The 17,163-nt window shown below is 41.4% G+C and overlaps 1 protein-coding gene across 1 annotated transcript in view; it reads right to left on the minus strand.

The window, feature by feature from the left end:
- The window catches only part of CTNNA1 (catenin alpha 1), a 184,632-nt gene that overhangs the window by 13,797 nt on the left and 153,672 nt on the right, over nt 1–17,163 (minus strand). The window contains exons 10-11 of the mRNA XM_041760810.1: nt 15,863–15,955; nt 2,127–2,283 (exon numbers count right to left, since the gene is read on the minus strand). Coding sequence (XP_041616744.1) covers nt 2,127–2,283; nt 15,863–15,955 — 250 coding nt within the window. The remainder of the gene's footprint in view (nt 1–2,126; nt 2,284–15,862; nt 15,956–17,163) is intronic.

Here is a 17,163-nt window from a genome sequence, read left to right on the forward strand (position 1 = left end):
TAGTTGTCTCCTTCTTCATCCCATGCCCCTATAAAGCACACTGTAAGAGAGTCAGAAGAATTATGAATAATAGCCTGGCCCTGTTAATCATTTAACTGCTTGACTCTGCTAAGCAAGCCTGTGACAAACATACTAGGGTAGACCTCTAAAATTCAGATACTCTGAAACCACCACCATGTTCTGACAGAAATGTTCCATGTGTTTGCTAAATAGAAACTGTCTAAACTCATTCAATCAAGTCAACCCTTATACACTCCTACATTTGCATAAAAACTGAACATACTCACCAGATAAAAGCATATCTGTTAAAGAATTTGTCTTCTCTTTGCCATGCTATTATTTTATATCCTATACCCTAAAGATACTGCCTGGATCCCACTAAATGCTACTGTAGAATCCTTTTTGTTCTCCAATTTGAAGACTGTTGCAGGAGGACATTTGATTCTATTACATTTTATTTTGCTGTAAGAAGGACTGAAAATCCCTTGAGACCAAACTTGAGCTATACCCAACCCAATCATAAGAAGTGTAGGAATGTAGTCTCTCTCTCTCCAGAGGGGGCTTTACGTTTAGATTTCAGAATTTGTTGTTTGCTTAAAAGTGTGCTGTGAAGGTGGAATGTTGTTCTCTAAACCGATGAAAAAGAATAACTCAGTACTTCATTGGGAAAAACAACAGACGGCCAAGATTTCCCAAAAAAGCCATTGCTGCATTTTTGGCACCTGCAAAGATGTGCTTGCAAATGGGTTTTTTGTTTTAAAGTACCAGCACCTGCAATTTGGCACTCCTGCAGCAGCGTGGTTCATCCCCTCTCTCTGCAGTTTATGGATTGCCTGCTCCCCACTCTCAAGTACAGCCACAGCTACCAAGCTCAGGGAGAACAGGCAGAGACAGGAGGACACTGGCATGCAGAGCACACTGTCATCCTATATACAGGTAATTGCTGGAGGACTGTGCTATGCATCTATTTAAGCCCTGCTTCTCTTTCAAGCCCCATTGAAACTCACATCTCCCATGTTCCAGCCTGTGGTTCCCTGGGGTGACAGGCAAATTTGAGTCCTCCAAGTACCCAGCCACTGACTGCCCACAGCCACCAGCCTCAGGAAGCCTGGCACCTCCAGAAAACGAGCAGTGCAGCTAAGGGCAGCAGAGGCCCTGTTAAATGAAGAATGCATTTATACTTGCTCAACTTGAAGGGGATGGATTGAAATTTATCTCTGTGTGATAAACAGTGAATTGCAGTTGACAGACATTTTCTATATGAATGCAATTTACTATGTCATTACCAGTTTATGTTTATATAATGAAATCAACTGTTTTTGTGAGGTGAATTACCCAGATTTATTTTTTGCAAGTTCATAATTAAATGGCACTTAAATATTTCCTCTCTGTTTTCTGTCTGTCATGGTGCAGTTAAACTATGATCATTTCTGAGAAAGGAAGCAGCTTTCCAAGAAGTGTGGGGGGTGGGGTGGGAGTGGGGTAAAAAAGAACTAAAGGTGATGGTGTTATGAATCCCTTCTCCTAAGTTTCACAAGCTCCTAACAAATACAGCCTCTCCCAGGACCCAGGTCAATGTGTTTTCCAAATACAATATCAGCAAAAGGGCTGGGTGGTGACGGTGCCATACAGGTAACAGCTGAGCTGCAAAATCTTAACTCTACAAGAACAGGGCAAAAATGCCAGCCAGCTTTCTAATTCTTGCTTCTAAGATCAAGACTAGCCCCAATTCCCACTTCATAGGAGTGCTAGTTTGTTGTTGTTTTTTTAATTAAAATGAAAAGCACAGGATCCCTGGCTGACGCAGCGGTTTAGCGCCTGCCTTTGGCCCAGGGCGCGATCCTGGAGACCCGGGATTGAGTCCCACGTCAGGCTCCCGGTGCATGGAGCCTGCTTCTCCCTCTGCCTATGTCTCTGCCTCTCTCTCTCTCTCTCTCTCTCTCTCTCATAAATAAAAATTTTTTAAAAAATTAAAAAAAATAAAAATAAATAAAATGAAAAGCATCACAATATCATTGCTAGAATAATTTATCTGCTCAGACTAGGGGGCATTTTGATTGTCCACTATTGTGACAAAAGTAATTTTGCACATTCTCACATGCTTCTCTGGAAAACCAGCTCATTACCTGAGACAGCCAAGAAGTCATCAATGGAAGTAATGTCATCGACAGCATCTGTGAGAACACGAACTTGTTTTTCCCACTGTTCTTTAAAAAGATCCATGTTCTCTTGGGCCAGTTTACTCTGTGGTTTTGCTGCTAAAGCCAGTGCAGCATTGATAACCTGCAAAGAAATTGAAGTTTCATGTTTACACTTTCAGAGTCAGGAAAATAAAGTATGTGGGACACTTTGGGCAGTAGAGTGGCTGCGGCTTTGTCTCACACGTGTACCAATCACCAGCACCGGTGACACCGCATGTTCCACCACAACACTCACAAAGATGGAAGAGAGAAGTGTTAGACAATAGGCTGTAAGTGTGAGCGTAAAGGAAAGACACTGGAAATGCACATATGTAGTGAAACAAACTAATAAAACTATCTCTGTTCTCTCCACTCTGTGATGGCAACTCTTTAAAATTTTTGACACTGTATTCAGGATTTTTTCAAGTTTTTTTGTTTGTTGGGGGGGGGGGGCGGCGCAGAGACACAGGCAGAGGGAGAAGCAGGCTCTGTGTGGGAAGCCTGACATGGGACTCTATCCGGGGTCTCCAGGATCACACCCTGGGCTGAAGGTGGCGCTAAACCGCTGAGCCATCCGGGCTGCCCCAGGCTTTTTTCTATACACAAATGTATGTTAAGTATGTATGTCAAAAAATACATTACACTATCTTGTTTCTTCTTTTAAGTACTTCTCCATATCATTAAATACAGGTTAAAAACATTGTTTCTTATTACATCCTATGGATGTACATCGCAATTTTCCTATTACACAATTTCTAGGTTTGATTCAGTTATCCACCATTCCTAATTACCTTGTGATGAACATCTGGTATGTCAGATTCTGCACAGCAACTGTATAATTTGTTAAGTTTAAAAAGTAATTCTAGGGGTGACTGAGGGGCTCAGTTAAGCATCCAACTCTTGATTTCAGCACAGGTCATGATCTCAGGATTGTGAGATTGAGCTCCACGTCGATTCCACAGAGCATGGAGCCTCCTTAAGATTCTCTCTTTCCCTCTGCCTCCCACCCCCGTCATTCACACATGCTCTCTCTAAAAAATAAGTAATAAAATAAAAAGTACTCTGTAAAAACAAAAACAACAAAAATCAACCAAAACTTACTCAGCTTTTAATTTTTTTTTTTTTATTTATTTATGATAGTCACAGAGAGAGAGAGAGAGAGGCAGAGACACAGGCAGAGGGAGAAGCAGGCTCCATGCACCGGAAGCCTGATGTGGGATTCGATCCCGGGTCTCCAGGATCGCGCCCTGGGCCAAAGGCAGGCGCCAAACCGCTGCGCCACCCAGGGATCCCCTTACTCAGCTTTATGGAGATATAATTCATATGCCAAAAATTTCACCCATTTAAGCCACACAATTCAACAGTTCTTGGAATATTCAAAGTTGTGAACCATCACCACAGAAATCTTTGGAACATTTAGAACATTTTCATCACTCCAAAAACAAATCCTATATCCACCATCAGTCATTCCTATCTCCCTCAACATTCCTTAAACCAACCTACTGGCAACCACTAACTTTACTTTTCATTCATTCTATGCATTTGCCTATTCTAGGCAGTTCATATAAAGGGAATCATATTAATATGTGGGGTTTTGTAACTAGCTTCTTTTACTTAATGTTTTCGAGGTTTTTTCATGCTGGAGAATGTGCCAGCATTTCACTCCTTTTTATTGATGAATAACAGGCCATTAAACAGATACAGAAGATTTTATTCATCCATTCATCAGTTGATGGACATCTGAACCACTTCTACCTTCTGGCCATCATGAATAAAGCTGTAATGAACATTCATATATATATTTCGTTATTCTTGGATATATAAGTAGGACTGGAACTGCTGCGTCATGTGTTTAGCTTTAGAGAAACTGCCAGACTGTTTTCCAAAGCAGTTGCACAATTTTACATTCCCACCAGCATGTATCAAGGTTCCAATTTCCCCACATCTTCACTAACACTTGTTTCTTTTCTTTTCTCCCACTCTCTTTCTCTTTCCTTTTTAATGACAGCCATCCTAGTGGGTGTGAAGTGAGATCTCATTGTGGTTTTAATTTGCATTTCTCTGATGGCTCAGGATGTTGCACATCTTTTTCTGTGCTCATTGACCATTAGCATATATTCTTCAGAGAAGTACCTACTCAGATCCTTTGCGGTTTTCATTCAATGAGTAAACAACTAAATCAAACTGAGGGAATAATCAGTAACGCTTCTAGGTACAAGGTCCTTATGAGAGTTATTAGAAATAAATATATTTGTAATAATGCAACTTGGAAAGGAAGCAAAGACAAGATGAAACTAGGGTGATGGAGTGGAGATCCGGATAAAGCAGAAAGACAGCTACCACAGAGGCACTGAGCATGTAAACCCAAGGGGAGGATCTAGGATTCATTTTCTGAGGTGCCATAGGAACCACATGCCTTCAGGTCATGTGTTTAATTCCCAATGTAGTGGAGCAGTACTCAAGAATAATTATCAATTTAGCCCTTAAAGACTTGTTAACAAACTGAAGAATCAATCACACTTCCCAGACCAGTGCAGCTGCCCCTCTTTCCCCCGACAAACAAGTGGAAGTGCCGGACCACCAAAACTAGCAAATACAGATTTGGAGACGTGGGGGACCTGGCCATCCACTTACTAATTATTAATGGCCCACCACTTTCAAAGGTATATGGGTTTAAACTATTAGGTATTTATGAGAAGAGATATGCCATCAGCTTTTCACATGCTATGCTGTGGTCTTCCCCCATCTGTGTCATTTCAAGGCTTGTTCTCTCTTTTCCTTCTTGCCATTCATTCACTTTCCACCAGGTTTCACCAGGGAGGACTATGCTCTTCATTTTTTAATTGATTCACTAAATGCATCAATGAATCAGAGCAGAGCTAGACCTTGTAAGAATATCTGGCTGAAGAAAATGTTTCCTAAGAGAGCCAAATAAACAGGGGCAAGGAATTAATTATATGTTTTAAATACGATTAATCCTCTATTACAAAGAGAAAATTGGTCTCTTTGTTCTGTAATATCTTATCTCAAACAGTATAATGGAGAAAAAGTACCTTGTCTGAGGTTAACTTTCTCATTTTCATTACAAAACTGTTTACAAAGGACATGTGATAAATTAAATACTCATTTCTGATGACTCATAGTAAATCAGAAATAGAAAGATACTTAACATACTACTTTAAATAATCATAAAACATAATACTTAGTGGTGAAATCTAGAACCACTTACCTTAAAAATAAAGATGTTATTAATGTTAACATACTATCACCATTAGTTAAATAATAGCTAATAAAATAAAATGGGAAAGAGAAGTACAAGAAAAAGCTCTTAGAAAAAAGACAACAAAATTACTTCTCAATAGAGATGACCTTAGTTCATCTAGGAAACTGCAAAGTCACCTAAAAAGAATTTTACAATTATTAAGAGTAATCATTAAGGTAACTAGACCATAGGGACACCTGGGTGGCTCGGGGGTGGAGCATCTGCCTTTGGCTCAGGGCTGATCCCAGGATCCAGGATCGAGTCCCACATCAGACCTCCTGCATGGAGCCTGCTTCTCCCTCTGCCTGTGTCTCTGCCTCTCTGTGTGGGTCTCTCATGAATAAATAAATAAAATCTTTTTTTTTTAAAGGGTAGTTAGACAATATATACTTTAAAAATGAACAAATTGTTCTATATGCCAGAAAAAAGTTAGAAAATAAAATAAGAATATCATATCTTTTTTTTTTTTAATTTTTATTTATTTATGATAGTCACACAGAGAGAGAGGCAGAGACACAGGCAGAGGGAGAAGCAGGCTCCATGCACCGGGAGCCTGACGTGGGATTCGATCCCGGGTCTCCAGGATCGCGCCCTGGGCCAAAGGTAGGCGCCAAACCGCTACGCCACCCAGGGATCCCTATCATATCTTTTTGAAAGCAATTCATAGGAAATATAGGGGGTTAAATCTGTGAAGAAACCCACATGATTGAAATAACGCTAAGTGACTAAACTTTTCTAAGGTACATTACAAAAACTCAAATAGCAACATATTTCTTGTTTAGGGGTAAGAAGCATGACCTATCCACAAATTAATCTGGAGCAATAAATAGCTGGGAATAGCAAAAAAAAAAAAATCTTGGGGAGAGCAAGAGAAATGAAGTGAGATAATTAAAATGTAATACAAAGCTAAAGTAATTAGAACAGAATCATCTAAAAACAGACCCTTATCAGAGAACATAATTCAGTGTACGATAAAAGTGACATCACAGACCAGTGGGGAATAATAGTACATTATTTTTATGTTTGATGTGCTCTCTGGAGAAAAATAAAATTAAAGCCTCACTTCATGCTTACATTTAAATGCTAAGATTGTTTTCAGATAGATGAGATAACAAAGCTAAAGCATTTGTTTAGGCTTTCATTTAATATTTAAATAGAAATATTTTTTAAAAGCAAATAAATAAATAGAAATATTTTACTTCCTTTTTTTTTAAAGGTTTTATTTATGAGAGAGAGAGAGAGAGAGTGAGAGAGATAGAGACAGGCAGAGACACAGGCAGAGGGAGAAGCAGGCTCCATGCAGGGAGCCCGATGTGGGACTCGATCCCAGGTCTCCAGGACCAGGCCCTAGGCTGAAGGCGGTGCTAAACCACTGAGCCGCCGGGCTGCCCTATTTCTTACTTCTTAGAAAACTCTCCCCTATTTCCAAGTAACAGTGGGAGAAGACAATTCATAAATTTGACTACATTACTTCTGTATTTAAGTATATATAACAGATGAAGTATATAGTGTTAGGTAAATCTATTAACGAGAACACCAAGATACTAGTAGAAAAATGGGGAGAAGAGATGGACAGCCTACCTAAGATCAATGAAAAATGACTAGTAAACAACTAGGGGAAAATACATACTGTCACAAATCAAAGAAATAAAAATTAATGTGTTAATATTTTTCCTCAATAAATTTGCAAAAGGCCCAAAACTAGGCATTACACCATGTCGAATGGCAACCTTTATTTTTTTTTTCAGGATTTTATTTACTTATTCATAAGAGACACAGAGAGGGAGGCAGAGGCACAGGCAGAGGGAGAAGCAGGCTCCCTGCAGGGTCACGCCCTGAGCTGAAGGCAGACGCTCAACCTCTGAGGCACCCAGGTATCCAATCCCGAATGGCTGGCAACTTTAAAAATGCTGCTGTTGGCTAAAATCTCTAGAACAACGTCAAACAGGACATTCTCATCTCGTTTCGGACTGTAGGGAAAAAGGACTCAGTCTGTTCCCATTAAATATTATGTTGCACCATTACGTGGGAAGTTATCAGGCTGAGCAAATTCCCTTCTATTCTGGTTTACACGGTGTTTTTCATCAGGCTGTGATGGTAGACTCTGTTAAATGCTTTTTCTGTTTGATTTCCACTATTCTGGCTATTTTTTGCTTGTCTCCTGTGCTGCCTTGTCTTCCTCTGCTAACGATGAGGTTCCTCAAGTTTACAATCTCTGCTGCCTTCTCTCTTTTGGTACTCCTCCCCTCACGGCAGGCAATCTCATCTAGTTTCACGATTCTGCATAACACATGGGTGCTAACTACGCCCGTACCTCCTACCTGGACCAATCATTTTAGCTCCCAACTCATATTTGTGCTATGTACCAATCAGCTCCACTCTGATATCCCACAATTTCCTGCACTCAATCGTGCTGAGTGGTCTTTCTTCAAAATTCTTTTTTTTTTTTTTTAGATTTTATTTATTTATTCATGAGAGAGAGAGGCAGAGACACAGGCAGAGGGAGAAGCAGGCTCCATGCAGGGAGCCCGACCTGGGACTTGATCTCAGGTCTCCAGGATCACACCCGGGGCTTAAGGCGGCGCTAAACCGCTGAGCCACCTGGGCTGCCTTTTTTCTTCAAAATTCTTGATCACTCAAGATGAATAATGTTTGAGGACATTTCTTTGATCAGTCAATGTCCTCCTCTCAAGTCTGGACTCTAAATGAGTATTTGTGTCACATCTTCTCCTCAAACCTGTAACACTTCCCCCCAGCATCCTCACTTTTAAACTTATAACTCAGCTGCTTCCTATTTAAATGACGTGAATGCAATCAAAAGATAATGTCTATAGGTTCCTATGACCACATCTACCCACCTACCTGCATCTGAACCATGTACTATCTTACCTTTTTAAAAATGTGGTGTTCAATCTACACTCCCATCTCAGATCAATCTTTCTGCCTGTCCACTAGATTTCATTTCATCTGCTGTGCTCCAGAACATTGCTCTAGCAATTCTCCCTCTATTCTGTATTATCAATACAGATATTAGTGTCTGTATCAATATTCTCTTCTAAATTCTATTGATCATATAGATGCTACTCGCTCAACAGGGCATATGCTTGAGATCCTCTCCCTCTTCCCACTCCCCTCACACATGCATGTGGATTTTCTCTCTAAAAAAATAAATCCCAAAAAAACCACAAAAAACAAACCCAACCATTATAAGCTAATTTTATGATTATAAGCTAATTATAAGCTAATTTTAGCTCCCAACTAAAAATAAAAACAAAGGAACTCTCAATTCTATATCCATCTTATGTTATACTATCTCATGTTTCTATAAACCTAAAAAAGCTGCCAACATGCTAACTTCAATCCCTCTCTTCTCTCTTGAACCCACTCCATTCAAGCTTGTGTCTCCTCAACTCCACATAGACTTCTTTTGTCCAAGGTAATTTATGACATCTACATGTTGCTGAATCCAAGGATCAATTCTCAGTTCACATTCTACAACTACTGATGTGAATCAACATTCTTCCTGGAAACACTGTTTTTCACTTGGCTTCCAAGTAGAATCAGTTTCTGGTCTGGTCTTACTAACTCTTCCTCAATCTCCATTGCTAGATACTGCTCACCTCCCCAAATTCTAAATGCTAGAGAATCCCAGTTTTAGAGGTTCTTAGACCTTTTTACTCTAGGGATACTACTCATTCCATTAATAAGTACTTTCAGGCTCACAGCTTTAAGCATCACGTGTATCCTAATGAATCTCAATTAATATATTTGTCCAGATCTGTTCCCTGAATTTCACTTAGTGTCCTGCATACTAATTTACACGCTCAAAACTGAGCTCCTGGTGGTGCCTGGGTGGCTCAGTCGGTTAAGCATCTACCTTCAGCGCAGGTCATGATCGCAGGGTCCGGAGATCGAGCCCCACCATCAGGTTCCCTGGTCAGAGGGGAGCCTGCTTCTCCCCTTCTCTCTGCTGCTCCCTTCAGCTCCTGCTGTCTACCGCTCTATATGCTCTCTCTCCAATGAATAAATAACATCGTTAAAAACAAAACCAAGCTCAACTCTTCACCCAAACTACTTTTTCCTATCAAAATAAATGACAGTTCCATCTTTCCAGCTACTAATACTGAAAACCTTGGATTTCTCCCTGACTCTTCTCTTTCCCCTCCACCTCATATATAATCCTTCAGTAAATTCTATCATCAAAATATATCCAGACTCTAACCTGTACCCACCATGTCCACTGCACTCTTTTCCTGGATTAGCATAATAGCCTCTGTTTTGGTTTCCTATTGCTACTGTAACATATTATCAAAGTAGTTGAGTTTAAAACAACACAAATATGTATCTTAAAGTTCTAGATGCCAGAAGTCTAAAGTGGATCTTACAGAGCTAAAATCAAGTGGCAGACCTATTCTTTCTAGGCACTTTAGGGGAGAATCCAGTCCAACTCCTAAAGGATGCCCACATTCCTCTGCTTATGGCCACATCGCTCCAATTCCTGCTTCCATGATCTCAGTATCTTCTCGGATGCTGATACCCTTGGCTCCCTCCTATAAGGACACTTATGTTTATTTTGGGGAAGCCACCTAGATAATCTAATCACTTATAGATGCTTAGTGGTTTTTTTTTTTTAAACCTTTGCAAAGTTCCTTTTGCCATAAAAGGCAACATATTCATAGGTTTCAGGAATTAGGAAATGAACATCTTTGTTGGGGGGGAGGGGAGAGATTATTCTGCTTAGCACAGCCTCCTGAGAGGTATCTCTGTTTCTATTCCTCCTGACAAAAGTCACAGGGAGAGTGTTCAAACCTAAGTTAGATCATGTCAATCCTCTAATCAAAATCCTATAATGGCTTCCCATGTCATTCAGAGTAAAGAGCCAAAGCCTTACCATGGCTTTAAAAGACCCCAAACCACCCAGACTCTTGTTAGATATCTGATCCCTTTCCTCAAAGCCTCTGCCTTTGCAGTTTGATCTACCTGAGTGCTCTCCCCTCAGGTACCCTCCACAGCCTGCTCAGTCATCTCCTCCAGGTCTTTGCTTCTAAATCATGTTCTCAGTGACATCTTTTCTGACATTCTAACACATCAGACTTTGTGGGATGAGGCTAAAGCAGTGCTTTAAGAGAAATTTATAGCATTAAATGTTTAAGTATAACATTAAAAAAGAAGCTATCAAACCAATGGTCTCAATGCTTAGAATTTTAGAGACCAGAGAAATAAGAGCACATTAAACACAAAGCAAGTGGAAGGAACAACAGAGTAGTAATCAATGCAATATAAACCACTAAACCTCACTCAAGAATAGCCAGTGTGAATATCCTTGTATCTACTACAGAAATTGGATTGTTAAAAACCTTCCCACAGGGCACCTGAGTGGCTCAGTTGGTCAAACATCTGCCTTCAGCTCAGGTCCTGATCCTGTGGGTCCTGGGACTGAGCTCCACATCAGGATCCCTGCTCCAGGAGGGTCTGCTTCTCCCTCTGCCCCCTCCCCATGTTTGTGCTTTCAATCTCTCTCTCTCTCTCCAAAAAAAAAAAAAAAAAGAACAAAAAACCCCACCCACAAAGAAAAACTCAGGCCCAGAGACTTCATTGGTAAATGATCCCAAACATTTAAAGGAAGAATACTCATTATACAGCCTTTTCAAGAAAACAGAAGAGAAGGAAACTTTCCAAACGTTAGGATATGGAAGATGAGACTTTACAGAAAAAAAGAAAACAAAAGACCAGTAGTTTCAAAGTGCTAAGCCCTGCAAGGAGACTTGGTGTCTCTGCTGGCCTGTTCCTTGCACATGCCTGTCAGAGTGGGTGGAAGTGGGGTGGGGCAGGCAAGGTACAGACTTCTAGTCAGAAGCATCTCCTTCGAGCTCTTTTGTGAAACTGCTTTGAAAGAAAACATTAGACAATATCAAAAATGGAAAAGGGAGGCTGGTTCAGAGGTAGATGGTTTTCTGATTGTGAAAGAACAGATAGGTGAGAGCTGAGGTCACAAGGGTACCCTGGCCTATGGGCCTTGGATACCCCTTTAAGAGTTATATATTCTCACCACCAACAGGCCAGGCCTGTGTGGGTTTGTGCTTTATTTGATGCTTGTTAGGCCTGTCAGCTACTGAAAATGATCAGTGTTCCCAGAAGCACAAAGGGAAAAGCAGCAATATGGAAGATAAATCTAAGGAGGCACAAGAAAGAACAGGCAATTTCATAAGTTATTCCTCTAGTTAGCGAGAAGTACTAAAATGGAAAAAAGAAAAAGAAATGCAGATAAGCAGTGGCTTAAAATACTTAATTCGACCTTGTGTAGATTTCTAAGAAAGGCCACGCATTAAGCCAGGCTCTGCGAATTATTAAAGTGCCAGATCTGTATTAACCTAAATGTACAATGCTCATTCTCACAAATGAACTAAGGAAAATAAAATATTAAGTGAGATCATTTCCAAAATGTCCTCCTACAATTTTAAAGACTCAATTGTCAGAAATCACCTTCTTTTTCTTTTTCCTTTTATCCCCCCTGGCCAGCACCAAATGAACTAAAAAAGTTAAATATCTGAGGCAGCTACCATGGACTAAGACTTAGGAATATTCACAAATAAGACATGTCAGGAATACGTGGGGTACAGATTCAGATCTTTCCTCAAAACAGTTGGAATTTCTCCTTATAAAAGCATGTGAGACTAGGGGTTTCTGTTCAGATGGAAGCGGGACCCCTCCTGGTGCAGAGAGAGCTCAGCCAGAGAGTAGAAGGCAATGCAGGCAGAGACAGCTGACCTCCTTCCTTTTAATAATAGCCATGTCACCAAAAAATGTGGGTGCTTTTTTATCCCCCAAGAAAATAAAGCCAAGCCACTTTCAGGTTCTTTCCTCCTCAACTTTAATCTCAAATATTTGAAGCTAACATCACATCACTTAACCGCTAAAAAGTTAGTACTTTAGAATAGTTCCCATTTCCAAAAGTTAATGTGCTATGGGGTGAACCCCAAAATGGGGGAAAAGTTCCTTTAGAAGTTCCATCTATCATCTCTCCCTTTCAGAAAGGAACAATAAGGTCTAGGAGCCAACTCCGAACTATAGGAGGAGCCAGAGAAAAGCAGCCCCCAGGGTAGTTATGCACAGAGGGCACCCCCTGCACAGGGGACTGGCCTTCCTAAATGCAACAGCCTGTATGAGAGGCACAAAAATAGCCTGGAAACACGTCACAGGTGCTCCATCCTGGGGCCAGATACCGACAGCAATCTCACAATAAAGAAAGATACTCCCTAGGAACACTCTACACACTATACAGTCTACACACTATAGCATATTAATTAAACCTGACCTTAAACTCCTGGCACACTATTTAGCCTAGTGGATTAACCTGCTTCGACTCTGTTTATCAAACAAGCCACTGACTGTGGACGGGAAGACCTAAGGACAAGGGCCCTGGTGCTGGAGATTGCTGCCCACATCAGGATGAAGACTGAGGAGAAGGCTTCACTGAAAACCCTCTTTCTCAGAGGGATAGCCACCAGCTCCTTTGAAGAAGAGGTCCTCTGAGGGTGCAACACATGGGCCAGAGAAAGCCAGATGCAGTCCCAGAAGAGCGTAATTCTTTGCCATCCTCAAAGAATTTCATAACTTTTCATTAGTTACCAATCATTTAAAATGGAGACTGGACAGAAAAATCTCAATTGCTGACTTCTCTTTAAAAATAATGAAAAGGACCTAACAACAATGGGCTGGAGAAGAGTTGCAGCTGCCCCACGTAGAAATGGCACAGTTTGTCCCTGCCATGCCTGCAAACATCTGCTCTATTTGCAATCGTGAGCCTGCCCAGCCCTGCTTGTGCGCATGGGCAGGAATGAACCTAAGCCAGGGTCTGGGGGGTAAGCAACACACTTAGAGAAACGTCTTTGTATCCAGAACATACACTCAATACCAAGTGTGATCTGGGCATAGTTTAGGCCTACTCTCCTAGAGGGTGTGTCCTAGCGGGAGAAATGAAACCACCCAAGAGAGGCAGAAACACAGCTCTCTGAGGGCAAACTCAAACCACCGCAACATGGCCCCCAGCCACACATGATTTATGCACACCAACATTTCATTATGAACTACAAGCCTCTCCACACAATTTTTCTCCTAAGCTTTAAGATCATTTATATAAATAATCTTGGTAGGTGTGATCAGCGTATGTTACCATCTGTTTCAGCTGGTATGTGAAAGTATTGTCACTTTTCAAGGATTTCAAAACCAAATGGAGAACTAAGGACATTAAAAACAAAGTGCTGATAGGGTAAAATGGCAAACTTGAGAAAAGAAGGCCAAATCTTAGAAATCTACTCTAAATTTACTTCATATAACTCGGTCATCCATGAACTTTCTACAGGTGACTCAATCCATTGTGGTTTTTATCTTTACAGCAGCTACCAATTCCTACCAGATTTCATGACTGGATTAAAACAGGAAAGATGCCCATAATATAATATGGATTCACAATCAGCCCATCATACTAGTGTTTAGACAAACCAACTCTCACTGGCACGCTAGATCCACATGGGTGAGATAGGAACAAATGCCCTAAACCTGTGCACCAGTTAGGAGCCCAGATTAATAACCAGGTGCTACTCATTGTGGTGGCCTAGCTTGATTGTCAGGAATTATTTACATGAATGAGATCTCAAAATATATTTTTTAAAGATTTTATTTATTTATTCATAGAGACACAGAGAGAGAGAGACACACACACACAGGCAGAGGGAGAAGCAGGCCCAATGCAGGGAGCCCGACGTGGGACTCGATCCCGGGTCTCCGGGATCACGCCCTGGACTGAAGGTGGCGCCAAACCACTGAGCCACCGGGGCTGCCCTCAAAATATTTTAAAGCTGGTTGCAGACTAACATAGAAACTGCATTCCTGGGACCTCTCTTTTGTTATTCCAGCCCCTCTGCTTTGTTTCTCTTTATCTGTGGCCACTGCCATCTGGCAGGACATTTAGGGAGTAAATGTAAATCCTCAGTATGCTAATGAGCAGTCTCGAAGTGAGAAATCGGAGAGGGAACCTCTTTCCATGGAAAAACGGCACTTATACTGTTTAAGAACACCTGGGACTGTCAAGGAGCTTCAGGCCCCACAGACACAGCCCATTCCTCTCACAGGAGGCAGGCAACACACTGGGCATTTAACAAAAAGCAACTGTTCTTCTATAAGCTTGAATCTTTTTTTTTTTTAAAAGATTTTATTTATTTATTCATGAGAGACACAGAGAGAGGCAGAGACATAGGCAGAGGGAGAAGCAGGCCCCATGCAGGGAGCCCAACACACAGGACTCGATCCCAGGACTCCAGGATCATGCCCGGGGCTGAAGGCAGGCGCCAAACCACTGAGTCACCCAGGGATCCCCAGCTTCAGAGTCTTTTAAGAGTCCCAGGTGTTTAACCTAGCCTAATCACTAGTCTTCCAATATGCCATTATAAATGGAGAAAAGTTCTTGAGCTTTTATAATTCAGGAGCAGGCTGGATTACATTATTACTATCTGTATCAGAATGCTACTTTAGGACATTACAGAGTAATGGTTGTGGGTCTTGAATCCCGTTCTCTCCAACACAGAGATCCAAATCCAAGGCATTAAGAAGGAGTATAGGGGGGATCCCTGGGTGGCGCAGTGGTTTGGCGCCTGCCTTTGGCCCAGGGCGCGATCCTGGAGACCCGGGATCAAATCCCACGTCAGGCTCCCGGTTCATGGAGCCTGCTTCTCCCTCTGCCTGTGTCTCTGCCTCTCTCTCTCTCTCTGTGACTATCATAAATAAATAAAAATTAAAAAAAAAAAAAAAAAAGAAGAAGGAGTATAGGAGGGCAGCCCAGGTGGTTCAGTGGTTTAGCACCGCCTTCAGCTCAGGGTGTGATCCTGGACACCTGGGATCAAGTCCCATGTCAGGCTCCCTGCATGGAGCCTGCTTCTCCCTCTGCCTGTGTCTCTGCCTCGCTCTCTCTCTCTCTCTCTCTGCTATCTCATGAATAAATAAATAAAATCTTTAAAAAAATTTTTTTTAAAAGAAGGAGTATAGGAGGGTGGCTGTTACTCCTTCATGCTCATAGGATAACTACCCAAACTTCAGGACTGCCAGATGTTGTAGATGGCCCTCTCTCAAGGAGGGTACAGACAGAATACTGTGGTCACTATCCCCCTCCATTTACCAGCAGTGAAGCACACTATGCATTTTAAATGAAGGGCAAGGGGACAGTAACATGTGATGCCTCAGTGAAATGTCATTTGAAGTTAAACACAAATTTCTCCAAGCTACGTGAACTCTGGATTGGTGTTCTGTACCCCACAAGACTTCCATGTAAAATCCTAAAAACAAAACTAAAAAAAAATAAACCTCATCTCCACTGTAACCGGAATCCAATTTGGTGGTATCATAAACATTCATGGTCATACCTTACCTGAGGACAGAGGGCTTCTAGTTGGCTTGCTGACATTCGAACAAGCTTTACACCTTCTTCATTGTTTGAGATGGAACAGGCCAAGTTGGCAACCTAGAAGAAAGGAACACCATAAAAAGATCTTTGAAGATTTTCCTTTTTGATCCCTAAAGAAAACACAGGTATACCTACTCCCACCCCTGATCTTCTACAGAACACATGCCAAGAGCACCAATGGTGTTTAACTTCTCACAGATTGGTTACCTACTTTGGAAGATAAATGAATTTTTTAAAAGCTCTGTGCTAAAGAGATTATATAGACTTGTAACAAAGGTCACACTGTAACTGGTGGCAGAATCTTAGAGATTTCAGGGCATATAACTCAGGCTTTACATGTGCTCTAACCTGCTCCAACAGCAGCTTCAGTAAGAGGTTCTCATGGTACAGACAACAACATGAGAAAAGCTAAGGAACCAAGGGCATCAAGAAAGAATAGTTGGTATTCTCAAATAAAAATATACTACGCAGCTGTTCTTAAAGAAATAGAAATTCTGAGTTGCTATTCTCATGTGATGGGTGAATGGATGCTTACTAAGCCAAGAGGAGTTTTACTTGAACACAAAGCTATTTTTCACCTAAGAAAATAGTGTTAAGGGCAGCCCGGGTGGCTTGGTGGTTTGGCGCCACCTTTGGCCCCGGGCATGATCCTGAGTCCCAGGATCAAGTCTCACCCCGTGGGGAGCCTGCTTCTCCCTCTGCCTGTGTTTCTGTGTCTCTGCCTCTCTCTCTCTCTCTCATGAATAAATAAAATCTTAAAAAAAAAAAAAGGAAAATAGTGTTAAGACAACATCAAGATATACCCAAGACGATCTTCATCAGAAATGTAAAACAAAATAGGGATGATGTCCTATAGTTAAGAGCAAAACTGTCCTTCGACTGCATTTTTCAAAGCACTGACTGCTCAACTCTTTCCTGAATGGTACTGCCTCATCTGAACTAATCCTTTCCTTCCCACCCAAGCATCTTCCTGACTCTGCTCAGGTAGCCAGGAACAATCTTCCCAAGTTGTGTCATACTTGCTCTGTGGAGGCCCTGCTGCTGCTGAGAAAGCCACTCACTCTGTAGCAACTGTGAGGGTTGTGATCACTTACCCATGTTTCTAAATGAACAGGCTTGCCAATTCCATTAGCAATCCCAAGGACCAAATGAATACACACAGCGCTAAGACACATCTTTCCCCCAGTTGCAAATAGAGTTATGAATGACAGAGGTGCAGGCAGCTGAATGGCAGAGGCACTTTCTGGGAGCTTAAATGCCAGAGT

Source organism: Vulpes lagopus, chromosome 7, assembly GCF_018345385.1.
Source record: "Vulpes lagopus strain Blue_001 chromosome 7, ASM1834538v1, whole genome shotgun sequence".
Taxonomy (NCBI): Eukaryota; Metazoa; Chordata; class Mammalia; order Carnivora; family Canidae; genus Vulpes; species Vulpes lagopus.